A 27,321-nucleotide genomic window follows, 5' to 3' on the forward strand; every position below is an offset into this window, starting at 1 on the left:
TACAAGGAAGAAAACGTTTATTTGGATCTTGATGGAGCCCAGGGCTGCAGAGCCGGCCCTAGGTGATGGAGCCCAGATGCTATGGCTTCGTCCCCCATAGCTCTCCCACATCAGGTTTACCCAGGGGACCTGACATGGTGGTTCCACGTCTCAGGACAGTGGACTGTACGTCTGTCCTGCGGTGGCTCTGTAGGAACTGAGAGCACACTGGGAGAGCCTGGGGGTTCGAAAGCAACCGGAGCCCAGACAGATTACAGCTGGCAAGGCCCAGGGGTCTCTTACTGCCCCAGAAGCTTCCTGCTGATCCGGGTACCATGAAGGGTTCCGTTCCCTCACCCTCCCTCTGCCTTCCATTCTGGCAGCTGGGCTGCGTGCCAGCACTGCCCAAAGGATGCCTCTGCCAGGGCTGGCGCCAACGTTCAGACCGTGTGGAAGGAAAAGAGCTCTCTTTATTGCTCCAGCCTGGCCTGCCCACGTGTCCCCCAGAATGCCGCTCTGTGCTGGGGATGCCACGCTGGTCACACTCGGGCTGGGCCTGGCTGCCCGCCGGCACTGGCCTCAGTCAGTCCTCCTGAACCCTGGAAGGAAAAGCCCACAGAATCATGGGATTCTGAAGACAGTCAGGCCCCATTCCCACCACCACCGCAGATGCCCAAGACCCATCACAGCTGGAACAATGGAGTCACCCCAGAAGCCGTGGGTCTCAAGGACCCGCAGCCATTGCAATGAATTTCTGCTTTATGAATTTAGTGGTTTAAAGAAGATAGAAATCCTCAGCTCAGAGACACACAGGCCCCCCTGGCCTCTGAGTTTTGAGACTTAGTAATAATAGACACAGAGCTGCTGCTCATCAAAGAGGATCTCCTTTCCCTAACCGGTTTGGCTCAGTGGATAGAGCGTCTGCCTGTGGACTGAAGGGTCCCAGGTTCGATTCCGGTCAAGGGCATGTACCTTGGTTGCGGGCACATCCTCAGTAGGGGGTGTGCAGGAGGCAGCTGATCGATGTTTCTCTCTCATCGAGGTTTCTAACTCTCTACCCTCTCCATTCCTCTCTGTAAAAATCATATATATATATATATATATATATATATATATATATATATAATTTTTTATTTTTTATTTTTTTTTAAAGAGAGGATCTCCTTTAGCTCAGCCCAGCCACTCTAGCTGTGTGACCCTGGGCAAGTCACTCTACCTCTCTGAACCTCAGTTTCATCAGACAAATACAAAATGAGTAAAGCCCACCCCCACCCCCACCCCCAATGCTGTAAAGCAAATAAAATCTCGGAGAAGACCGAGTTTGGGGAAATGTTCCATGACAGAACACCCAGACTCCCTTCGGTTTCACACGTAGGGACTGCCGCCTCCCTTCCTGACATGATCTTCAGCCTGTGCGGTAGGTGTCATTACACCCATTTTCCGGTTGAGGAAACTGAGGCTAACAGAGCTGGTACATTGGAAGAGGCAGGAATTGAACCCAGGCCCCAACTCCGGGCCCTGTGCTCTTTCCCATATGCTAAACCTCATTGGCCACAGAGGACCCCGATTGAGAGAGAGAGTGAGCTTAGGAAGAATTATATAAACATTACCGATCAGCCTGAGCTTCTGGAAGAGGGGGATGAAGCCCTGCAGGGTGCTGTGGATCCGGTACACTGCCCAGACAAGAAGCGAGAGGTGACTGAGCGTTGTGCCTCCTCAGGGGCCCTGGGGTCAGCCCTCCGCCCGCCCACACGTGGACCACGGCTTCGGCCACACAAACAAGGCTCTCGAGGTGGAATGTCAGGCAGCAGGTTTATGCTTAGATAATAGTACTGGCGTTATTATTAAAAACAACAGCCGCGAACAGCAATAACAGTTCCAGGAAATGGAGAACGCGGGACCCAACCCCATTAACTAACTTGTTTTCAGCATCTGCCTGATTTCTGTTTGTTTGCCACTTTCAACTGTTTTTGTTGCTTTTTTTTTTTTTTTTTTTTTTTTTTTTTTACAGAGCTGCCCATTTTTCCACAGAGTTTTGCCAAAGACCTCACGTTGACCTTGAATGTGGTCAGGAGAAAAACAGGAGCATAAGAACATCTTTTTAAAAGTGCTTAGATCGTGGCTCTCTGGCCCCTGGCAAGCCTCTGTGGCTGGTCCAGCCACCACCCTCTAAGAGTCTGGGATGGGGGGCAGACGGATGCTTACCCAGCCCGAAGTAGATGCCAACGGTCTCCAGGGAGGCGAAGGTGAGCAGGCCAACCCCGAGGGACATGAACCAGTCTGCGAGGTCAGTCCAGGAGAGAAGGGTTAGCCTGCAGGCCTGAACCCTCAGCCCCCAGCAATGGTTCCCCAACCCCCACCCCCACCCCCACTCACCTGCGTAATAGTGATAACACACCAGCAAGGCCCCAATTGCAAAGCAGAGGAGGACGAAGTGGAAAAACTCATCTGTAAAGGCAGAGGAGGTGGGGGAATTTACTATTTGCTTCTTCCTCTTTCTTTCTTTTTTTAAAAATTCTCCTCCAAGGAGTGAGGATATTTTCCCCATTGATTTCAGACAAGGAGGAAAGGAGGTTGGAAGGGGGGAAAGGAGCGGGAGAGAGAGAGAGAAAGAGAACCATCAGTGTGAGAGAGACACATTGATTGGTTGCCTTCTGAACACGCCCTGACTGGGGATGGGGATCAGACTTGCAACCCATGTAGGTGTCTTTGACCTGGAATTGAATCAGAGACCCTCCAGCGTGCAGGCCAATGCTCTAACCAGGAGCTCGCCCGCTAGGTTAGTTACTAAAAGTATTCCTGCCGAAACCGGTTTGGCTCAGTGGACAGAGCGTCGGCCTGTGGACTGAAAGGTCCCAGGTTCGATTCCGGTCAAGGGCATGTACCTTGGTTGTGGGCACATCCCAGGTAGGGGGTGTGCAAGAGGCAGCTGATCGATGATGATTCTCTCTCATCGATGTTTCTAACTCTCTATCCCTCTCTCTTCCTCTCTGTAAAAAAAATCAATAAAATAATAATAATTAAAAAAAAAAAGTATTCCTGTCTCTGCTGAAGTGTAGCTTTTATTCAGACACTTCTCCGGACCAGCCCAACTAAAACAGCACCCTAAGCCCCACCCTTTCCAGCCTTTATCTCACTTTATTATTTTTCTAGCGCTTATCACCGCTCAGCCGGTTATGTTTTCATTTCCGTGTTTGCGCTGCCCCCTCCGCAGGGTGGCCGGTGGAGGTTTTGCCCATTGACCAAAGCGGCACAGGCAGGCGGAGCCGCTGACACTTTACTTGTGGAATGCACGTATAGACAACCGTCAAAATACGCAACTGTTTCAAGTTTAAAAGTTTCACATTGCCCCATTCTCCCTCCCTGAATCCCTCCTTAAAACCGAGTGGTGATTGCCAAAACCTTTCCAGGCACGAGTATGTACAAGCACTTAAAAAAGAAAAAAAAAGAAAAAAAAAGCTAGGATCAATGAGTAGACGTGCTGTTCTATAATTTGCTTTTCTCCTCTCATTGATAGATCAGGGCCATCTTTCCCTCTCAGAGCATAAATAGATCTGCCCTGTTCTTATTTATTTATTTATTTATTTTTTTTTTTTACTTTAAAAATATGTTTTATTGATTTTTTTACAGAGAGGAAGGGAGAAGGGTAGAGAGTTAGAAACATCAATGAGAGAGAAAAATCCATCCGCTGCCTCCTGCACGCCCCCTACTGGGGATGTGCCTGCAACCAAGGCACATGCCCTTGACCCGAATCGAACCTGGGACCTTTCAGTCTGCAGGCCGACGCTCTAGCCGCTGAGCCAAACGGGTTTCGGCTGCCCTGTTCTTTTTGAGGGCTGTATAGGGTTCCATGGTACGAAGTCACTCTGGTTTATTGAACCAGTCCCCCCCTTCCCCTCCCCCCGTGAAGTTACTGACGTCAGAGGTTTGCTGTTACCACCTGTGTTGTACCAACATCGCGACACATGACCCGCTGTGCATGCTGTGGGCCCAGGGCCCAGAAACGGAAATGCAGGCGTGGGATGTTCAGAAGAGAACAGAGGCGGGGGGTGGGGGGTGCTGAGAGGCTGGCAGGAATTCGGGGGCGGGGGGGGGTGTCCGTGAAAGAGAGGCCCCCTGCCCTTTGCTGGGCACCGTGGGAACTGTCAGAGGAGGGAACACGGGGGCTTTGACCCGCTCAGGGGGCTGTGATTACAAGAGATGCAAACAGAGATTTCTAGAAGAAGGGAAGGAAAGGGAAAAGGAGAAGACAATGCGGAGACGGTTGCCTGGAAGGAGGCAGGCTTCCTGAGCGGCCGCCGGGAATGGGTGTTAGTTTAGTCCCGCGGAGCCACCGGAGTGCTCTGACGCTTTGGGCCAGCGACCCAACCTTTCTGAGCCTCCGTGTTCTCACCGATGGACGGAGGAGAGCAGCCTCTGAGCCACTGAGAGGGCGGGTGGGGTCTTGGTTGGGAAAGTTGGTAAAGGGTAAAGGCAGTGTGACATTGCATGTCACTGCTGGCCAGGAGCATTTGAAGGCAAATGAATGGAAGGGGAGAGGGTATTTCTGGTTTTATTTTCCTGGGGGGGAAATTAAAATGAGTATTTCTAGGACATTCTTTGCTCTGAAGTCAGTTTAACCTTTGGGGGGTTGGGGGGAGAGGAGAGAGTACATCTGAAATGAATATAATGTTGTATGTCAGTTATATCTCAACGTAACAAAATAAACACCTAAATTCCATTCAGAAAGTCAGGGACATCTTAAAGTTCAACAGAAGTGTTACCAAATATACTGATAGCTCTGCTCCTCTAAAGAAAATAGCAAAAACAGCAGCATTGTTCACTTATAAGAACCATAATTATGATTTCATCAAAAAAGTCAAAATGAGCATAAGACAAATGGCAATACATTATTTTGTGGAATAGTTCTTTGAACAGACAATTCCCCAAACTACCAGATTTTGCTGAGTGTAAACCACACACACACACACACACACACACGCACACACACGCACGCACGCACGCACACACACACACACGCACGCACACGCGCACACGCACGCACACACACACACACACACACACACGCACGCACACACACACACACACACACACGCACGCACACGCACACACATGCACGCACACGCGCGCGCACACACACACACGCACACACACACGCACACGCACACACACACACACACACACACACGGGGTTCCAGCAGCCCTCTGCCTGCAGAGGCTCCGCTCACAGGGACAGGCTGCTGTGTGTGTCTGATGGGCATGAGCAGGGTCTGGGCAGTGTTGGGGCGTGGGGTCTCAGACCACACTCTAAGAAAGAGCGCAGAGAGGGGACCCCCCTTCTCACTTTGGGGTATCATGTATGTCCTGGAGCTACTCAGACATGGCCTGCCCTCAGGGAACCCCCGTTTTAGCCTGACAAGGCTTGCCGTTTAGCCCGGGACAATTAAACAGCGTGCTCTGCTCATCTCCGTGGACAAAGGCAGAGCAGGGGGCGGGGACCCCCTCTCCGCTCCCTGAAGGAGGGCCTTTGCAACAACTCCAAATGTTTCTAGAACAACTGCCGTTTATTTCGTAAAAAAGTCACAGTCTCTCTTCCCACACGTCTCCTCCTCCCCGAAGCGCCCCCAGATTCCAGGCCTGGAATGGAGGAGGGCCCTCTGGTTTGCATCACCCCTTCTCTGGAACTTGTCTACCCTCAACTCACAGCCTCCTCAGCCCGGCCGTGACTGGAGGGAATGTATAATATTATCCCCGTAACTCCACATAGGGCAGAAAGAGCTTACGTCCAGGGTTAAAGCTCCGGCCGTTCCACTCACTAGGGATAAGACCACGCCCCATGCCTGGGCCTCAGTTTCCATATCTGCAACCTGGGAATCACTGTGCCCCCTCCTCAGGGTGATTTGAAGCGGGGGAGTTTGCAAGTTGCAGGGCACACATGACATGGGCGGGCTGTGACTCCCAGTTGTTCTGGGCCACCAGCGGACTTCCCACCCACAGAAACCTGGACAACACCGGCAGAAGCAGCTTTGGGACATCCACTTCCTTACCATCTTTCTTTATGTTCAGTCTTCTTAACTGAGAGGCCTCCTCCACGTCTCCTGAGGAACAAGAAAATAGAGTTTAACGCTGACACAGGACGGTAGGCGGGGCTTTCTCTTTCCCGCCTCCTGCGGATGGCTCCTTTTCCCTGAGTCAGAGGACACTCCCTCCCTGCAAGACCCAGCCCTCAGGGCCAAGGTGTGAAGGTGGGGAAGGCTGCTCCTGAGGCCCTCACGGACCCTTCCTGCCTCCACAGGCCTGAGCCTATGCTCTGTTCCATTCCCCTTGGGCTTGGGGGTCCCCTTCCTGAGTGGTTGGGGAGACAGATGCTCTGGCTGGCGATGGCCTCCTGGCCGGGACTGACCTGCCTCCCCAGGATGGCTGTGATCTCATCCCACCCCCCCCACCCCCTCACCCCCCCAACGCCCCACCCCCCCACCCCCCGCCCCGGAACTCAGGCCGCCCTCCGCTTCCCTCTTGGGGCCGGAGGACTTACCGCTTGCTGGGTCAGAGCCTCTCCTTCGCAGTCCTGGAGGTTAGAAACTCAGCATTAGTGCCCAGCCCGGCCTGGGTCCGTACCAGCAGCCTGCCCCCTGGGGAAGGCCACCGGTGGCCTGTGAGATGGCTCCTGTCAAACTGTCCACCGCCAGGAGCTCTTTCTATCAGCCCATCGCTGGTTCTCACCTCGTTGGACCTCCTTTTTTTTTTTTTTTAACTCTTTTTTAATTTTTTTAAATTAAATTATTATCTGTGTACATATCTTACCATTGCCCCGCCTCCCATACATACCCTCCCTCCCCAGAGTTTTGTGTCCATTGGTTGTACTTATATGCATGTATACAAGTTCTTCGGTTGATCTCTTATCTCCCCCAGATCTCCCTACCCTCCCCGCTGTAATTTGACAGTCTGCTTGTTGTTTTACTGTCTCTATATCTATCTTTTGGTTCATCAGTTTATAATGTTCTTAATTATCCATAAATGAGTGAGGTCATGTGGTGTTTCTCTTTCATTGACTGGCTTATTTCTAATCTCCCCGGGCTCCCTGCCTCATGCCACAGCCAGCCCTGCTGCTGCTGAGCCCCGGTCAGGGCCCCAGGCTCCCAAGTGGGTCTGGAGTCCCTGTCTCACAGCCATGAACCCCGACAACAGTTGGCAATGCCCAGACCCCATGCAACGCCAGCACCGACGAGCCCTCTCCCGAAACGAGGCACTCACCTGACTCTCCAGAGGGCACCACCTCCCCAGGAGCACCTGCAGGGAAGGAAAAGCCAAGGTCACAGACCCGTTATCCTCCTCCAGAGACTTTCCGTTCGGTCTGAGTGGGCTGAGGGGGGATGGGAGCGAACTGGAGGGTTCCTATTCCATCCAAAGGGACAGTCACCACCCACCAGCTGCTGCCGCCGCTGCAGGAATGCCTGCCCAGTGCCCAGTGTTACAGGTCTGCCACCTTCCAGGAGAAGCCAGAAATCCGGGTTTTTACATAAACTTCTGTGTGTGTGTGTGTGTGTGTATATACACAATATATATATTGATTTTTTACAGAGAAGAAGAGAGAGGGATAGAGAGCTAGAAACATCGATGAGAGAGAATCATTGATCAGCTGCCTCCTGCACACCCCTTACTGGGGATGGACCCGCAACCAAGGTACATGCCCTTGACCAGAATCAAACCTGGGACCTTTCAGTCTGCAGGCCGATGCTCTATCCACCGAACCAAACCTGTTTCGGCATAAACTTCTTGATTATAAAAAAAGAAGGTTGGCAACTCTTGTATTTTAGCAAATCAGAGAGTTTGTGAGACGTGACTTTTTTCCTATGTTACTATGTAAGGAAAACCACTGCTAATTATCATTACCAGTGATTTTATGATGCACTCTGATTTCAGATATGTCCAAATGTGAAAAAAGGTGGGTTGCAGAATTGATGAGATGTATTAATAATAATTTTTAAGAACACTCTATGAGCTTTGCAGAGCAGCTCCCTCGCTTCCACCAATGAAAGTCAGCCTCAACACAAGGGTTTGTAGAAAATAAAGAAAAACACTCAGTGAGCCAGATAAAACACATCTGCACACACAGGAGTCACCAGTTTGCAACCTATGCCTGTTCACGATGACCTAGATCTGAGTGATGACACCTAGCCACAGGCCGCAGCCCCCCTGGCCCCGAACTCCGGGAGCTGTGCTGGGTTGTACTTGGGAGCCCCAGCTCCGCCCCCACAACCCTGAGGTTCAAGCCCCTTGTCTGGCAAGCTGAGCCCTACTTACCTGCCCTGAGTTGCAGCCTCACCGTTAATCTGGTCTGGGGTGACCTTCCCACCCATTCGCCTTCTAGCTCTTGTGCCTATTCTAGTTTCCGGTGACCTCTCTCCTAGCCCATCCCCTTCTTCCCCTCAAAGGCAGGTAGGACTTTTAAGAAGGTCCTAAGCAGGGAGTCTGTGTTGGTACCCTGATGATTTTGCTTGTTCTTCCTTCTATGCTATCTCCACTTCAGGAGCAATTCCTGTTAATTTGGGGGGGAAATGCCAAACTAAGATCAGAAAAAGACTGTAAACACTTCCTCCCCCCCCCCCCCCCCCCAACCACTGAGAGCCCCCACTCCTGTACACTTCCTGTGGTTGAGGTCAGCCCCAGGACACAGGCACCAGAAGGGGGCACGCAGCACCTGGCAATAAACATTCAGCACGCTCAGCTGTCCTTACGGTGAACATGCAAATGAGAACACTACCTACAAGTGACCCAAGAGTGACCAGCACCAGGGGTACAGAGAAGGTACCAGAAAGCCACGAAATGAGACTCCAACCGTGTAATTTACTGAGGACCCACAATGCCTTGGGGTGGGAGGATGGGGAGGAAAGAATTCACAAATACATGACAACATCCACATGAGCTACAGTAAATGTGAATTACTTACATGATGAGAAAAAATATTTTAAAATATACATAAATATCAGTTTCTCTCATTTCACACCCAGTGAAATCTTTCTTTCATAATTGGGTAAAGCATTAAAAAAAAAAAAAACCTAAATAATACTTGTTTTTGTTTAAAAATAAATTTTAAAAAATCAGATAAATGAGCAGCGTAACGATTGCCCACAATGCTACCACCCAGAAGCAGTCACTGGTAATATCTTGCTGCCAAACATCAAAATATTTTATTTACGTTTCTTCGAGTATAAAAATAAGTGTTTCCTGATGTTTTTCTTGGGTCATTATCAGGAGTTAGAACACTACGCAGATCAGGGAAATGTTGGATGAAACAAAGTTAAGGAGATTTTCTTATCTGGCCATGGGCATTAGTCAGGCTTTTTGGCAAACGGGTTCATTCCTATAAATTCCCCCCATTTCATCAGAGTTCTATGAAGCAAATAGATATCATATTTACATCTCGCTGTAATAATCACGGTGCTCAGAGGCAATTATTCCATAATATGAATCTTGTAGAGTTCAGATTTGTAATCTTCCCTTGCTGGCTTTAACAGCCAAATGTTCCACGAGAGAATACTGATCACGTCTCATTTTGCTGGTTGGGAAGCTGAGGCCCAGAAAGGTTGGGAAGTTGGACAAGTCAAGGTTCTAGTTCAGAAGAGAGCCCAGGACAGGGTCACCACTGTCCATGTCCATTGCCAACGTTATAACCACTCACCTCACCATATTTTCTGCATCTTCCCACAAGGTTGTAGCTCATGAAATACACATGATCTCGTTTCTCCCCAATAAACCCCTAGGGCCTACGGCCCTCCTGTCTTTGGTCTAATTCTGTTTTTTCCAAAGTCACTGGACAATCAATTACCTCCGTAGAGTTGAAGCTCGTCCTTCAAAAGGTCAGGCTTCCCGTGCTCAGCACCTGGGTAGAAACAAACCCCATTAGTCCGTTCTTCCCAGGAGCGGCATCTCAGGGCAGCTTCTGTCTTGCACCGGCATGAAGTCTTAAAAAGCCTTGTGCTGGGGGTAAGCTGGGCGGTAGGCAAGAGGCAAGACAGCCTAACAAGTGCTTCCCTTTTCTCTGATGACTGCCCTACTTCCCTAGCACAGCCAGAGGAGACTGTGTTCATTTATTAAGAAAGAATTGGAGCCCTAACTGGTGTGGCTCAGTGGACAGAGCGTCGGCCTACGGACTGAAAGGTCCCCGGTTCGATTCTGGTCAAGGGCATGTACCTTGGTAGCGGGCACATGCCCGGTAGGAGGTGTGCAGGAGGCAGCTGATTGGTGTTTCTCTCTCATCAATGTTTCTAACTCTCTATCCTTCTCCCTTCCTCTCTGTAAAAAATCTGAGCACTTCATGAATGTACCAACACTGCATGAAGTACTTTATATTGAATAGTTCACTTGATCCTCCTGGAAATCCTATGAAGGAGGTATTAGTCCCTTTTCCTCCCCCATTTTACAGAAAGGAAACTGAGGCTCACAGGTATTTCCTGAAGTTCACATAGTCAGTGACAAGGCCAGGGTTCAAACTCAGGTCTATCTCTATAGCCCACAATCCTAATCATTTTTATCTCCAGAAACAGAATCCGGAGCTCAACTTCAGCTTCATGGGCAGCATTTATTAGACACCTTCTGTGTGCCAGAATTTGTCCTAGGCATTCATCCAGGCTCTTTTCCCCGTTCCTTTCTCCCATGATCCATTTGGGCTGAAATTTCTCTCTCTCTCTCTCTCTCTCTCTCTCTCTCTCTCTCTCTCTCTCTCTCTCTTTCTCTCTCTCTCTCTCTCTGCAAAAAATTTTTTTCTGTTGTTAAAAATAAAACATGCTCACGTCAAATATTTATACTATAGAATAGTTCAAACAAGAGAAAATAATAATCCCCCATAATTTAACTATCCAGAGATAACCACTATTAGCATTTGGGTATTTTTCCTTCCAGTCTTGTTCATAGCCACATATGAGTGAAACTGTACAAAGTGTATGTGAGATCAAACTGATTGTACGATTTGATATCTTTCTTTTTTCCTTCAGAGCGATATAAAGACCAGAGAGCTCTAACCGGGACAAGGTGTGGCATCGCTGACCTATCCTGCAGTTGGGGGACATCAGGCTGTTTCCATGGTTGCCCTACTGTAAACAATGCTGCCAGGAACATCTTCACGCAGACACGCTCAGGCCCAGGGAGAAACTCAACAGCGAGCCGAGTGGGAAAGGAGAATGGTGAAGGCCTGCCGCCTACCCGCTGGGCCGCCCCTGTGGGAGTGTCCAGCCCCCCGCCTCCGCCGATGCTTCCTGGCTTTCCTGGGGTGCTGGTCCTCATCACCGCTCTCTGCAGGAACAAACACAAGCTGTAGGAGAACCTCGGCCTGAAAGGAGCCCAGAAGACACTTGTTCTGTTGTTCATTCTCAGGATTTCATTTTTGTGAAGCGTGTGGCCGGGAAAAAACAGACTTAACATTGTGTTTGTCTCTGGGAGACAGAGCAAAGGATGATTTTTTTCTTCTTCTTCTTCTTATATCGTTAGGTGTTCCACATTTTGTACAATGTGTCTATACGTGCCCGGCTGGTGTGGCTCAGTGGTGAGCGTTGACCTATGAACTAGGAGGTCACGATTCAATTCCTGGTCAGGGTTGTGGGTCGGTCCCCAGGGTGGGGCATGCAGGAGGCAGCCAATCAGTGATTCTCTCGCATCATTGATGCTTCTATCTCTCTCTCCCTCTCCCTTCCTTTCTGAAGTCAATAAAAATACATATTTTTTAAAAAATGTGCCGATGGGTAATCTTTCACAATAAAAAATGTAGTTAAAAAATAACAGGCTACATTAAGAACAGAAAGATGTAGGGAGAACAGTGCTGGTGCATGAGTATCAGTGAGGGTCCTGGGCCTGGAGGAAGACTGGGCTACAGTGAGACGATGGGGCTTGGGGCTTTGAGCCTGAAGGATGGCCTGGTCTGACTCCCAGCAGCAGGCCAGTCTCTGTGGATCAGACACCAGGATCCTGAACGTCAGCCTGTCCCTGTGAGCTTCTGCGTTAGCGTGCCTGCCGTTTTCTCTCAGTGTTCAGTTTTGCGAACCACAGCCAATCCCACGTGTGCTGTGGAGGCAGGAGGGAAGTGCTTTATGGCCACTCGGGAGGGACATTTGTGTGGGAGCAGCACCCCCTAAGGGGCAACCAGGATCAGGACACAGACTGTCCCCTCCCACCACAAAGGAGAAACAGGGACAGAGCCCCCTGGCAGGAGTCGCCGCACCTGGAAGCCCTTCTTCCAGAGCTAACGCGCTTAGTGGGGGGTTTGTGTACTTTTTAAAAAATATATATTTTATTGATTTTTTACAGAGAGGAAGGGAGAGGGATAGTGAGCTAGCAACATCGATGAGAAACATCCATCAGCTGCCTCTTACTACACTTGATCTTAGTCAAAAGGCCGAGAAGTGATCATTAGCTGCCTCTTGCACGCCCCCTACTGGGGATGTGCCTGCAACCAGTGTACACGCCCTTGACCAGAATCGAACTGGGACCTTTCAGTCCGCAGACCAACGCTCTACCGCTGAGCCAAACCGGTTTCAGCAAGAGTTTGTGTACTTTTATTTATTTATTTTATTTATTTTTTTTAAAAATATATTTTATTGATTTTGTACAGAGAGGAAGGGAGAGATAGAGAGTTAGAAACATCGATGAGAGAGAGAGTCATCGATCAGCTGCCTCTTGCACACCCCCTACTGGGGATATGCCCGCAACCAAGGTACATGCCCTTGACCAGAATCGAACCCGGGACCCTTCAGTCCCCAAGCCGACGCTCTATCCATTGAGCCAAACCGGTCTCGGAGGTTTGTGTACTTTTAATAAGGGTGATGGCTTCTTTCCAGACCCAGGAGGAGCCTGGCTACGCACAAACCCACTGGATCCACTAACCATTCTCTCTCTTTTCTGTCTGCTGAGATAAGCATGGATTTTGTGGCCTTAAGCCTCAGTCTCACCATTTGCAACAAGAGGACATATGTCTAGGGTGCCAGGGCTTTGCAAACATTTTTTAAAATTTAGCCTCAGATCGCTTTCATCTAATAAAATCTCAGACCCAGGCCCACTATGTACAACAGATCAGGGCTCTGGTTGAGGAGAAATAGACCAGAGCTAATCCTTAGGCTCCTCAAGCCCAGAAAAACCTCCAGGGAATCCCGGGTTACCGAGCCTTCCTATAGCAGGGACGTTAGCCTGTGCCTCAGTTTCCTCATCTGTAAAATGGTAACAATGATAGTTCCTCCCTCGATGGATTGCTGTGAGAATTAATTGAGTTATTACAGTGCTCGGGACAGTACCTGGCACAGGTCAGTAGCATGAACACATGCTAGCTATGATGTTTGCTGCTGCTATAAACTCAGCCTTACATTTTGAATCAAAAGAGTAAAAGTGAAAGAATATTCTGCTGTTTATATTAGAGAATAACGTGACAATTTGTAATCAAGTCTCAAATAGGGACACTTATTTCTCTAAGCCCCACTAGAGTACTTGTGGGGAAGCGATACTTAGGACATGATTTGTATGAAATATTAAGAAAGCAAGAGCCGCGGTGGTCTGTGGGAGAAAAAGGTCCGGTACTTCCACTCCAGCGTGAGGGGAAGATGGGGCTATGAGGGAGGCGCAAGCGGGTGGGGGTTGGGGGGGCGCAATCCACGCATTGTAAGGGACCATTTCAAACCGGCAACTTTTCATTTACTTAAACCTAATCCTACAGATCAAAAGTTTCCAATAGATATATTATGCAAACTGTAAGTAACTATATAATCAAATGCCATGACCCTCAATTTAAAAATAAATTAAAAAATGAATGAATAAGTAAATAAATAAATAAAAGCAAAAGCTTTTGAGCAAGGATGCTCATGATTGGAACACATTGGTGGTCAGGTGGGGTAACAATAATTATTAACAATAACAATGATTAACAATAATATTTCCCTTTTAAGCTTTTACAAGGTGCTAGGTGCTAAGACGTTACACATGTGATAAATGTTATCTTCATAAGAATCCTATGAGGCAACAACTTTTTTTTTTTTACCATCCCTATTTTAGAAATTAGTACTCCAAGGCATATAGGGTTAAGGGATTTATCCAAAGACACGTAGCTAGTTAGTGGCCAAGGAAGGATTTGAACCCGGGCAGGCTGCGTTACGGACAGGTGCACTGACTCTGACACCAGGCTGTCCCTAGGAAACCTCAATGTCACTGTACATGAGATGCAGCCATTTGAGGGGTTATTCGAGAGGCATTAGAAATAGCTGCAAAGAGCGGCTGCCAGGCTGGGAGCGGCCAGGCCCGGAGCAGCCGGGTCTGGTGCGGCCAGGCCAGGAGCAGCGGCTGACAGGCTGGGAGCAGCCAGGCCCGGAGTGGCCGGGCCCGGAGCAACCGGGCCCAGAGCAGCTGGGTCAGGTGTGGCCAGGCCTGTAGCAACAACAGTCAGGTCCAGAGCAACTAGGTCAGGAGCGGCAGTGAACAGACCCGGAGCAGCGACTGCCATGCTGGGAGCGGCCAGGCCCGGAACAGCCGGGTCTGGAGTGGCCAGGCCCGGAGCAGAGGCTGCCAGGCTGGGAGCGGCCAGGCCCGGAGCAGCCGGGTCTGGTGCGGCCAGGCCAGGAGCAGCAGCTGACAGGCTGGGAGCAGCCAGGCCCGGAGTGGCCGGGCCCGGAGCAACCGGGCCCAGAGCAGCTGGGTCGGGTGTGGCCAGGTCTGTAGCAGCAACAGCCAAGTCCAGAGCAACTAGGTGGGGAGTGGCAGTGACCAGACCCAGAGCAGCAACAGCCAGGCTGGGAGCGGCCAGGCCTGGAACAGCCGGGTCTGGTGTGGCCAGGCCCAGAGCAGTGGCTGCCAGGCTGGGAGCGGCCAGGCTTGGAGCAGCGGCTGCCAGACTGGGAGCGGCCAGGCCCGGAGCAGCCGGGTCCGATGCGGCCAGGCCCGGAGAAGCGGCTGTCAGGCTGGGAGCAGCCAGGCCCGGAGCGGCCGGGCCCGGAGCAATTGGGCCCAGAGCAGCCGAGTCAGGTGTGGCCAGGCCTGTAGCAGCAACAGCCAAGTCCAGAGCAACTGGGTCAGGAGCGGCAGTGACCAGACACGGAGCAGCTGGTTGTGGAACAAACCAGAGCAACAGAGGCCAGGCCCGGAGCAGCCTGACCCAAAACAGCTCGCTCCTCACCTGCCCCTGCCCCACGGCTGCCTCTCAGACACGGCTGGAAACTTTTGCGGGAACTTGAGGGTCTGCTGAATCAAGTGATGAAGGCTTAGATCTGGATGTGTTGAGTTAGTATAGGGCTGGGGTGTTGATCTGTGAGTGCCTTGGGTGGGGCCTGGATGAGGCTGGTTGTCCTATTAGGAAATGTCTTTTGTGTGAATTGTATCATTGGGCATGTGGAGGTATTATTGATATGAGAAAATGCTAAGTAACAGATTTGCTATCTGAAAAGAGATTTACTATCGGGGAAAGGGAGGGAGGAAGAGACTGAACATAAACTGTGCACCAATGGATGAGGATGAGGGGGCAGAGGGTGGGGTGGGAACCTGGTGGAGGGGGGAAGAAACGAGGAACCTGTGTAATAATATGAACAATAAAGATTGATTAAAAAAAAAAAAAAAAAAAAAAAAAAAAAAAAAAAGATCATAATATCTGTGTTTTACCTGAATAATTCAGAGATACTGAATCCTCCGAAGTATTTATATTCTTATTAAGGACAAATTAATAATGAAGTACTGTATATTCATATATATGATGCAAATTTATATGTTGATTAAATAAAAAATGGGTCCATATTTTAAAATCCTCCACATCACTTGAGTTCTTTAATCAGATTTATATTATATAACTGTAATAAATATTTACAGATGTTTATTTTTTAATGTGATTATCACTTTGTTGAATTTGTAATATGGAATTGTATGCCTCTAAATAAAATTAAATGTATCATCATGCCCTTAGAAAAAAAAAAAAAAAAAAAAAAAAAAAAAAGAAATAGCTGCAAAGATATGACAGAACAGCAGGGCAAAACGCCAGAGGAGAAGACAGCAAAAAAAGATGTTAAACCATGAACAAAATTGTCTATATGATTATATATAACTGTATACAAGTGTGTGTACAGACAGGCAGGCTCTGAAGGGGAATGTGGAAAAATAGAATTGAAGTATCAGTGTGGGAGATTGTGGAGCATGTTTTTTTTTTCATGTAAATGATTTCTTTCTTTTTTTAAAAAAAAATATATATTTTATTGATTTTCCACAGAGAGGAAGGGAGAGGAATAGAGGCAGAAACATCGATGAGAGAGAAACATCGATCAGCTGCCTCCTGCACACCCCCCACTGGGGATGTGCCCGCAACCAAGGTACATGCCCTTGACTGGAATCAAACCCGGGACCCCCTTCAGTCTGCAGGCCGATGCTCTGTTCCACTGAGCCAAACCAGTGAGGGCTAGGTTTTCTTGAATAATATAAGATCATATGCATGCATATTTAAATCTTTGCTGTACCTGAAGCAGAGGAGGACGACGATGAAGAAGAGGAAGAGGAAGATGAAGAGGAGGAGGAGGAAGACTTGTCTCTCTTATACTGTTTTTGAGGAAAGAGTCCAGCCTCCCTGTCTTGCTTGTGAGCATCTGTCTCTCCATCTGGGAGGAACACATGGGCAAGGATGAGTGTTTCCCGCCTGTCCCACCCCAGGGACCACCCAGGCCTCCTCAGGGGTCTCTCTGGACTTGGGGAACCAGGAGGGGCGGGTTTCTCCAGGACACTCTTCCCAGAGGCCTCCGGGTCCTAAGAAGGCCCAAGGCAGAACTTTCTCTAAAACATGGAGCCCAGCCTGCTCTGAGACCACCAGACGGTATGAGTAGCTGCCAGCTGAAGATTCTCTGTAAATTTCAGGGCAGGTGGGATCAGATTAAGCCCTATCTCCCTATCTCCTATTCTGGGGCTCTCCCTAGTGCCCAAGCCCACAGAGCCTCCTAGAGAGTTGGGGAGCAGATGAGGGCTCCCACAGCTCGAAAGTGCTGGAGGACAGGCTGGACCAAGCACATATGTATGTGTACATGTGTGTAAAGTCACTACTTCTTTGGAAGTTTCTAAGCAGGGTCTTCCTCTGTTCTACCCATTGCTGGATTCCACCTCCCATGAGGCTTTGCCCAGAGGATCAGAGAAGGCAAACATACAGTCTACATCTTCTGTATTTCCGAGGACTTGACTGTGGTCTGGAGTCTGGGAGGAGGATCCTGGAGAAGACTCCATTGCCTTCCCTGGAGGAATAACAATAACAAGTAATTAATATCACTTGTAATTAATAATCAATAATAAGTAGTTAATATCCTTAATGCAGAGAGAGCTTGGCAAATAAATAAGAAAAGGAAAAACACTCAATTTAAAAAGGTATAAGAGCCAAAACCGGTTTGGCTCAGGCCAAAACCAGTTTGGCTCAGCTGTAGATCGTCAGTCTGCTGACTGAAAGGTCCCAGGTTCGATTCTGGTCAAGGGCATGTACCTTGATTGCGGGCACATCCCCAGTAGGGGGTGTGCAAGAGGCAGCTGGTCGATGTTTCTCTCTCATTGACGTTTCTAGCTCTCTATCTCTCTCCCTTCCTCTCTGTAAAAAATCAATAAAATATATTTTTAAAAAATTAAAAAAAAATAAAAAGGTTTAAGAGAAACAACTTCCAAAAAAAGAAAAAATACAATTAGGGAAATTTGGATAATGATAATCTTTTGATAATATAGAAACGTACTTTTAAAAAATAGACTTTAGTATTTAGAGCAGTTTTAAGTTCACAGTAAAGTTGAGTGGAAGGTACAGAGATTTCCCACAGACCTCCTATCTCCATACATGCACAGCTTTCCCACTATGAACATCTTCTGCTAGTAATTTTTAGGTGTGATATTTATATTGAGGCTATATTTATTTAAAGTATCCTTAAGTTTAGAGATAAATACCGAAATGTTTATAATAAAATTATATTATGTCTTGGACTTGCTACAAAAAAATAATAATAATCCTGTTGGATAGTCGGAGGGCATGGGTAGGGGTCCAAATAAACAGGCAAGGCCATCAGTCAGTAGTTGTTGGAGCGATATCAAAATACAGACCGTGGTGCTCTCTGGGCGGCGTTATCACGCATGCTTTTAGTTTCTTATCTTTACTTTGCATCTTCTAAATTTTTAACAGTAGTGCTATTGTCATGATAATAAAATAGCCAGTAATTTTTTTTTCATCACTTAAAAATGTAACATACTACCTTATATTAGTATAATAGCACTTCATGATTTTCCAAAGCGCGAAGTGTCTGTAATTCCGCCTGAGCCTGATCACCAACCAGTCAGGTAGGAGACGGAGCACACCAGGCCCTTGCCCGCAGCTGCTTGCTCTCTTGTTGTTTGAAACAAATAAGCCTCATTTTGCTGAAGCCTAGATAGTAAGGATTCTTGTTGTTTGTAGCTAAATACAGTTCCTACAGAAACACACCCCTACATTAATTAAGCACCCAGTATATGCTAGCTCTGGGGAAACAGTGGTGAACAAGTGGCAGCACTTTGCTCGAGGAATTTCCTGGTAGACCTGGGGGCTGTTGGAACCCAGGGGCCAAATCAGATTAGAGTCAGTCCAGGGAAGTTACTGATGGAGGCGATGCCGGGGGTGAGCTGGAGGCCGAAGGGAACAATGTGCAGAGGCACAGAGGCAGGGGGCCATGGATTACATGGGAAACAGCTGGCAGGAAGCATCTTTAAAGAAATGGCTTTGGAGGAGGCCCAGAGGACACCCCTATTGTATCCGCTGGCACCGTGGTCGGCAAACTGCAGCTCGAGAGCCACATGCGGCTCTTTTGGCCCCTTGAATGTGGCTCTTCCACAAAATACCAAGGCCTGGGCGAGTCTATTTTGAAGAAGTGGCATTAGAAGAAGTTTAAGTTTAAAAAATTGGGCTCTCAAAGGAAATTTCAATTGTTGTACTGTTGATATTTGGCTCTGTTGACTAATGAGTTTGCCGACCACAGCCCCAACACATCATTCTTGAGCCATAATCAACTTTGCCTTACATCAGACTTCTCTCCAAGGTAAGGCATCTTGTTGCCTAACTCTGGGAGCCGCCATTCCCAGCCACCTTCAGATCTGTGCCCAGGGCTCCACAGAGGGTCTGACATTCCCAGTGTGTGTCTCTTCTACTGGATCATGAGCCCCGTCAGGGTGAGAGACTGAGGCTGATTTATTTATGTGTCACTGAACCCTGCACAGGGCCTGATAGAAACCAAAAATGATGATGGTGATGATGATGACAACAATAACAATACATATTTACTATCTGCCAGGCCACGATCTAAGCATGTAAGCATGCATGCTACACATATTAACTTATATTCCTCACCACAATCCTAGGAGGGCTCACCATGCTTGTGCCCATTTTATAGGTTAAGAACACTGAGGCAGAGAGACACTAAGAAACTTCCTCAGAGCCATGTAGCTAGTCAGTGTCTGAGCAACAGTATTTGTTCAGTCCATGTTGAGGACTGGAAGACAAATGCTGGCGCCTGTTCCCAGGCCCCTGACATTTGTACCAGGAAAGAAGCACTGAGTGTTATACAAGAGATGCTGACTTGGCTTATATTTAGCCTCTGGTGGAAGTGTCCTCATAACCAAGTTCACTTCCTCAGGCAGTTCTTCAGCACACTGATCCATTGGGAGAGGGGAAATCTAGGAACTATCCTTGCCTCACCCTTCCTTCACCCTTATTTCTTTTTTAAAATATATTTTATTGATTTTTTACAGAGAGACAGAGAACTAGAAACATTGATGAGAGAGAAACATCGACCAGCTGCCTCCTGCACACCCCCCACCGGGGATGTGCCCACAACAAATGTACATGCCCTCGACCGGAATCGAATCTGGGACCTTTCAGTCCGCAGGCCAACGCTCTATCCACTGAGCCAAACCAGTTTCGGCTTCATCCTTATTTCTGCTATGAGAAAGGATAACTAGAATTTATAGACATATATTTTTAAATATGTTTTATTGGCTTTAGAGAGAGAGGAAGATAGAGGGGGAGAAAGAGAGAAACATCTTGGACCAGGGATCGAATCCACAGCTTGGGTGTGTGCCCTGACTGGAAATCAAACCGGCGACCTTTCAGTGCACTGGACGGCGCTCAACCAATTGAGCCACACCGGCAAAGGCAAAGAATGTTTATAATTTAAAACTCAAGGATCGGTGTGCAAGGCCATGCTTAACACAAAGGAAGGAGGACTCATGGTGGAACACCAGGCGCTGATGGAGGGATTGCTGGGAGGGGCTTCCGAAAACTCAAGATCAGTGCGTGTGACTCCGAGCCCAGAGGGACAACCATAGACAGTTGGCAGAGGGGTGGAGAAAGAAGAAAGCAGGAAGAGGAAAAGAAACATGGCAGGTTCCCTGCGATCTAATGTCATTCATGCAAGTCTCACTTATTGTGGGCAGGCAAACCTTGGGCTTAGATTGACTGACTGGTCCAAGGTCTCCCAGTTTACAGATGGCCCCTATCCTGACAGAGAACCCCCACCCCTCACCCTGGTTAGAGGCATCTCAGGTGGCCCCACATTTGAGGCTGATCCTACAAGGAAATTGACTCGTTTTCTAACACTTCTCTCCAAAAGCCCAGCCCTGCTGAGTCACTGGTGGTGCCAGGTCCTCTGAACACACAGGTCTTGCTAAACTGGATTTCCCCCTTCAATGCAGCCCAGATTTCCTAAGTTCCTGCTGTCACAAGGGCCTGGGCCTAGACGGGGAGGGATAGTAGGAGACAGCCTCACAGCCCAGCTGACCATCAGCCAGGTAGACCTGTCAGGACTCTGGGTGAACCTTGTAGCCACAGAACATCCAAGGATGCAGCCAGGGCCTTGGGTTGCCCCTGAGGGAGTGAAACAAAAGAGTGCAAAGGGACAAAGTCAAGCTTGTGCAGAAAGAGGATGGGTGGGCCCCGTTTGGAGGTTGTTTACACAGAAAGACCTTAGAGTGTTAAAAGACACTCTGAAAGCTAAGTACATTTTGACACAAACATCTAACGTAGTATTTAGCACATAGAAGGTACACCACCGATGTTAGTTAAAGTGCAGTATAAGCCAACGAAGTGACAGAGCTACAAAGCAAAGCTAGTACAGCCTCAGCTCATATGAATAGAAGCACAGAGTCTACAGTAAAGAAGGTGACTCACATCCCACCATCCCCCATCCTGAGTTCAATCCTGGGTTGTGCATGAAATAAGATCTAGTCAGACAGAGAGAATCCAGAGGATATGGGGGGTATAGAGACAGCACCCAAGGGCTGTGGCTGGTGGAGCAGGATGCTCAGCCTGGGGATGAGCATGGACAGACGTGGTCATTGTCCCCAACTCTCTGTAGGACTCCTTCAGGACAGGGGGACAGGCGGGGCTGTGAGCCAAGAGAGAGGACCTTGGGGAGCCAGCTGGACGAGTGCCAGCTCAATATACAAAAGGAATTTTCTTGAAATGACATCTCTTTTGGGGTGGTCATGAGTGCCAACTATGAGAGGTGGCAAGCTGAGGAATGGCAGAGGTTGACTTAGATGTTCTTAGCTCAGAACCTATTAATATCTAAAATTATAATTTCCAAAGTACAGAAGGAAAATATTAGCTCATCTAGCTCTACTTTTAACTAAAAATAGTTAGTAGTACATTGTTCAACTCTGATGTGCACCCTTTGCCATGTGTCAGATATCAAATGTCATGTCCCCAGAGGCCAGGGGGAGCTCAACAATACAGACAGGTCTGCTATGGCCACATTTTCCTTTTCCTACATTCAGCCTGTTTGACATATTTCGGTATACAGTGCCAGGTTGGGTGGATTTGAGGATCAAACTATAAGGCTTTGACTGACTCAGCCCCCATAGCATGGACAAGTGGCTTCAAAGAGTGCCTGCAAAGGAACCTCGAATGGAGATAACTCTAGTCTAGGAAGTACAAGCAAGCAGCAGGAAATGTGGGAGGCAGACCCCTCCTCCCCCCTGCCCCCCAGTTCAAGTCCTTCATCAGCCACATGATCACGTTGAAAACAACAAAGGGGATCTCGCTCATGTATACTCTCGCTTACTGAAATAATAATACGAAGAAAAAACTTTTTGAGACATGAACTTCCATCACTACCATCAGTGAGAAAATTCACTCCGAGTATATATTGAGATGTTAGCTAATGGTCCATAGTACTTGTATGTAATTTCTAAATCTATAAATATGTATGTACTAGAGGCCCGGTGCATGAAATTCATGCACCTGTGGGGCCCCACCCCCCAGACTCCTCATATTCATGTATTTTTGTATGTGTATGTATATATATATTTATATATGTATATGTATATGTATTTTTGTATATATATATGTATATATATATGTATTGTGTGTGTGTGTGTGTGTGTGTGTGTATATATATATATTTGAGCATCAATTGGTGCCTCTTGCACATGCCCTGACCCGATGGGGCAAAATAGCGTCACTGACAGGGCCGTCTGCTGGCGGCCTGCTGGGGCTCAGGGGTTGGGTGTGCAGCGATTCTCTGTTTCTGCTTCCACTTCTGGTAGAGCTCCCGCTTGTAGGAGCTGCTGATGTAGCGACCACTTTCTGTCTTGATCTTCTTGTCCTCCTTTCCTGACTGTCCCACAAATGGCTTCTTCTTCCCGACCCACCAGAGTTGCTGCCGGCCCCTGGGCAGGTTCTGGGCCTTGTCCCCCATCAGGGCCAGGAGCCACCTGCTGCTCAGAGGCGCCCCTGTCCCCTCCGACGCTCAGGCCCGCTCACTGGAGTCCTTGGGCCCATCGGGGACATAGATACCCTGGTCCAGCAGCCAGGCCTCTTCCTTCCACCTCTTGGCTCCCCGCTCAGATCCTGGCTGCTGCTGTCTGTGGCCAATACCTCTGTGAAGACATCCTCCATGCTCTCTCCTGCAACCTCTTCTTCCTTCTCCTCCTCCTCCTCCTCCTCCTCCTCCTCCTCCTCCTCCTCCTCCTCTTCCTCCTCCTCTTTCCCAGGCTGCTCTATCTGCAGTGCTGGGCAGCTCAGGGCTGGATCAGCCAGGCCCTCCTGCAGCTCCTGCAGGCCCTGCTGGCAGCTGGCAATGGCCCTGCAGTCCTTCTGCCGCCTGGTCCGCATCACCAGGCTGCTCAGGTCCGGGCTGGAGGCATTGAACTTAAAGATGGTCACCTGCGAGCTGTACTGCTTGATGCTGTCCACCAGCCTCAGCCGCTACAGCTCCTCCTCCTCAAGCTCCAGCTGAAGAGGGGGTGCAGGCCCAGCCCCACGAGGTCCAGCTCCTTGGCCTGTTTGATGGACTCCAGTGAGGGCTCACATGCTGCTGCTGGGCTTGCCAGCCACTGGGTCCAGGCCCCGCTGCTCCAGCAATGCCTCCAGGGTGTTCCCAGGCCCCAGCGTCCACCACACTCTGTGGCACCGGGCCCAGCACGCCGTCCACGCGCCCACACCTCAGGGCTTCTTGTGGGGGTGGGCAAGGGTGAGGGCACAGCCCAGGAACAGGTGCAGGTCCAGCAGGTAGGGGACCTCATCTGGGGTCGCCAAGGAGCAGGCTGTGCCACTTGGGCCATCCCGGCCACACCACCCACGCAGTGCAGGAAGACCCTGCCCTCGGCCGGGAAGCTGAAGTTGATGTAATTGTCGAGCAGCGGGATGTCCAGGCCCCGGCCTGCCAGGTCCCTCATGAGGAGGTGGAGCACTGGCCGTGGGTGAACTTGGCCAGGTTGACATTGTGGGCGTCTGGTCCAGGGCGCTGTAGATGTGGGCGCAGCTCACCTGCTGGAGCGGCCTCAGCCTTGAAGGGGGGATGGGGGCGGAGGGGCAGACAGTCCTTCTGCCTTGGGTGCATTTGCATATTAGCCTTTTATTATATAGGACTGGGAGTTCCTAAAGCATTTTTCACCATCACAAAGAGTGACAACTACTGCTCCAGAGCCTGAGACCCAGCTAGACACGAGGGAAGATATTCACTGGTTTGGAATATTTATTTCAGATTTAGGGACCAAGAAAAACTAGGTGGGAGTGTGCCACTCCATAAACTTTTCTGAGGCCTCCCCAGATGTTTGACAATTAACGGGAAGAAACAGTCTTAACAGGTTTCCCCTGGCTCTGACTCCCCAAGGTGGAAGCCAGTCCAGTTTCTTCTTTCTCATCCTCTCCTCTAAGTTTCTCTCTCTTTCTGTTTCCTCTCTCTCTTCTTCACTACCCCTTCAACACATACACACACACACACACACACACACACACACGCAATTGGCAACAACAAAAACCAGAGGGAGGTATTCGGTGCACAAGCACAGAAAGAGCTTGCTGGCTCATGAATGTCAGGCAGACCTGGATTCAGTTCCCACCTCTACCGGTCGCTGACTGTGAAGACTTCAGGAAAGTCACCTCCATTCTCAGAGCCTCAGAATCCTCTGGGAACATGAGCATGACTACAACTCAACAATACAAAGAAAAAGGACTCAATTTTTAAAAAAAAGTCAAAGGGTTTGACTGGATATTTTTCTGAAAAGGATACACAGAGAGTCTGTAGCACACTGAAAGATGCTGGACACCGCTAGTCACTAGGGAAACACAAATCCAAACCACGATGAGATACCACTACACGCTCCTGAGGGTGGCTGAGAAAAGAAGCTTAAAGTGTTGGCGATGATGTGGAAAATTGGAACCTTTATAAGATAGTTGGTGGGATTGTCAAATAGGACAGCCGCTTTGGAAAGCAATGTTAAACATAGATTTATCGTGTGACCAAGCAATTCCACTCCTAGATATATACCCACGAAGACTGGAAACTTATGTCCACACAAAGATTTTACATGAATATTCACAGAAGCATTATTCATAACAGCCAAATGGTGGGAACAACCCAAATGTCCAACGACTGAGGAATGGATGAACAAAGTGTGATATAATCATACGGTACAATGTCATTCAGCCATGAAGAGAAAAAAGTGCTGACACACGCTACAACATGTATCAACCTTGAAAACATTATGCTCAGTGAAAGAAGCCAGTCAGAAAGGATCACCTACTGTATGATTCCATTTCTATAAAATGTCTAGAATAAGCAAATCCATACAGAGAGCAGATTAGTGCTTGCTGGGGCAAAGGGGAATGAGGAGTGACCGCCAGAGGGTATGGGTTATTTTGGGGCTGAGCATAAAATGGTCTAAGCTAGATAGTAGTGATGGTTGCACTACTTTGCGAATATACTAAAAATCACAGAATTGTACACTTTAAATGGGTGAATTTTATGGCATGTGAATGATAGCTCAATAAGTTTTTAGTTCTTCTTCTTCTTCTTCTTCTTCTTCTTCTTTTTCTTCTTCTTCTTCTTCTTCTTCTTCTTCTTCTTCTTCTTCTTCTTCTTCTTCTTCTTTAAAAGAGGGCTTCACACATAAGATTGTTGTGAAAGTAAAACAGGGCCTCTAGCCATGACCAGTCTGGCTCAGTGGATAGAGCGTCAGCCTGTGGACTGGAGGGTCCCGGGTTCGATTCCAGTCAAGGGCATGTACCTTGGTTGCTGGCACATCCCCAGTAGGGGTGTGCAGGAGGCAGCTGATGATTCTCTCTCATCGATGTTTCTAACTCTCTATCCCTCTCTCTTCCTCTCTGTAAAAAATCAATAAAATATATTAAAAAAAAAAAAAAAAAAAAAAAAGACAGGGCCTCTGGCAGGGCAGTGTCCAGCGGGTCCCGGTGGGGAGCAGTGTGATGGCTTTCCTAGGGCTGCGAGACACAGGTGCCTAGAGTCTTAGATGCCTCCACTAGGCTGAATTCTAGGAATTTCAGAGCCAGGAGGGAGTCTCACTCTTTACTGACCTGCTGAGTTTGGATCCCAAACAGGACGTGCCCCACTTCACTCCATACAGCTCCCCCAACACACGTTCCTGATCCAGCTTTTCCTGCAGTTTCTAAACAAAACTAACACAACAGGCACGAGACCGTATATCATCTTCCGAGCCAAATGCTGCCTCTGCGGAGAGAAGTTGGGGCGCCCTGAGCAGAGGTGGCTCCCCTGGTTCGGGAAGACAGCCTGGGGCGAAGGGGAGGGTGGTGCTGGGACGGGAGGGCGTCCCGTCCTCCACTTGTTGGCCAAGGCGCAGAGGCTGGGAGGTCTGAGGGGCATAACCTCACCCTCCGGAGCCATTTGGTCCCACGGGGCAGAGGTATCTATCTAGTCAGACCCTTCATTTCACAACGGGGGAAACAGGCTCAGAGAGATCAAGGGGTTTTCTGAAGGTCCCAAAGCAAGCGAGGGATAGAATCAGGAAGTGGCCATCTGCTATGCCAGCTGAAGCCTCAAAGTGACCTGGTTGGTGTGTGTGGTGTGTGTGTGAGTATTTGCCATCCTCCCCTGATTTCCCCAGAGATGGAAGCTGAGTGCTCACCCAGCTAGGAAGACACAGAGCTGGAATTCAAAACCAGGTCCACTTAGAAAATATAAACCCCTCACCCGGCCCCACGTCCCATTACCTGCTGTCCCGAGGCCTGTCAGGTACAAGGCGAGCCGTGTGTGGACTGTGCTGATGCCAGGCTGGGCCCGGGAATAGGATGGCCCGGGAGAGGCCCTGCCACACCCCCGTGATGGACAGGGGGCGGGGCATGACGTGTCCCTGGGCCACACTCACTCAGGAAGTGGCATTCCTTCCTGCCGGTGCTATCAGCTCCAGGCCTTCCTGACAGGTTTGCCTCTTCCCTATGTCACCGCAGGAGCAGCAGAGGGGGCAACCACGCCCAAAAGACCCCTCCCTTGGGCCATGGCCATGCCCTCTGCCTCCAGGGGAATGGTGTGGGGAAGTTGCACCATTCTTGGCTGTGCTAAGCTCTGGGCAGGGAGGAGGCGGGGCATCTCCCAAGTCCCCCCTCCACCTGCACTGGTGAGGCTGACTCAGGGCGCAGCCATGTGGACCGACCTGATGCTACTGGGAAGGGTGAGGCTGGGCAGACGGAGCGGAGGGGGGGGGGGGCGGGGGGGGGGCGGGGGGACAACGGCGGCCGACAACACTCAAGGGGCTGGGGATTCCTGAGGGCAGACTGGCAGTGCCCTCTCCTGGTGAAGAAATTGGGCAAAGGCTAGAACATGCACGGCCTGTGCAGGTGGGAAAACGCAAGTCCTGAGGGGTGGGGACCGACCTCTGGCAGATAAGGCCAGGACTCACCCTAGCTCAGCCTGCCTCTGCCTCTCACTCCCTAATCAAACACTCTAAAAGCAGGACAGGGAGCAAGTCCTACACTGCCCTGGGGAGCAGGCACCCAGGCCAGAGGGAGACAGGCCCCGACAGGCCCCGTGGGGGCCAGGCCCCAGGAGCTGTGGTTCCCAGGCTTTCTAGACGTGGAGTCATCCAGACTCTAAG

General features: G+C 49.4%; 1 protein-coding gene and 1 pseudogene across 5 annotated transcripts; both read right to left on the bottom strand.

The window, feature by feature from the left end:
* TMEM40 (transmembrane protein 40) lies at nt 1–26,748 on the bottom strand. 5 transcript variants are annotated; one of them, XM_036431169.2, is made up of 12 exons: nt 26,441–26,728; nt 17,121–17,204; nt 16,446–16,583; nt 11,182–11,271; nt 9,809–9,862; nt 7,234–7,269; nt 6,515–6,547; nt 6,027–6,077; nt 2,356–2,427; nt 2,185–2,259; nt 1,590–1,652; nt 1–578 (listed from the first exon to the last, which is right to left on the bottom strand). In XM_036431169.2, the coding sequence occupies exons 2-12, from the start codon at nt 17,194–17,196 to the stop codon at nt 559–561; spliced, it is 708 nt and encodes a 235-aa protein (XP_036287062.1). In that variant the 5' UTR covers nt 17,197–17,204; nt 26,441–26,728; the 3' UTR covers nt 1–558. The 5 variants fall into 5 exon arrangements, with proteins under 5 accessions (XP_036287062.1, XP_036287065.1, XP_045435159.1 ...); XM_036431172.2 differs by lacking the exon at nt 11,182–11,271 and having other exon boundaries at nt 26,441–26,724; XM_036431168.2 differs by lacking the exons at nt 1–578; nt 1,590–1,652 and adding an exon at nt 1,663–2,036 and having other exon boundaries at nt 26,441–26,745.
* On the bottom strand, nt 22,428–24,394 carry LOC118715738 (annotated as a pseudogene).
* Nucleotides 26,749–27,321: the final 573 nt, after the last annotated feature.

This window comes from Pipistrellus kuhlii, unplaced genomic scaffold, assembly GCF_014108245.1.
Source record: "Pipistrellus kuhlii isolate mPipKuh1 unplaced genomic scaffold, mPipKuh1.p scaffold_m20_p_11, whole genome shotgun sequence".
NCBI lineage: Eukaryota > Metazoa > Chordata > Mammalia > Chiroptera > Vespertilionidae > Pipistrellus > Pipistrellus kuhlii.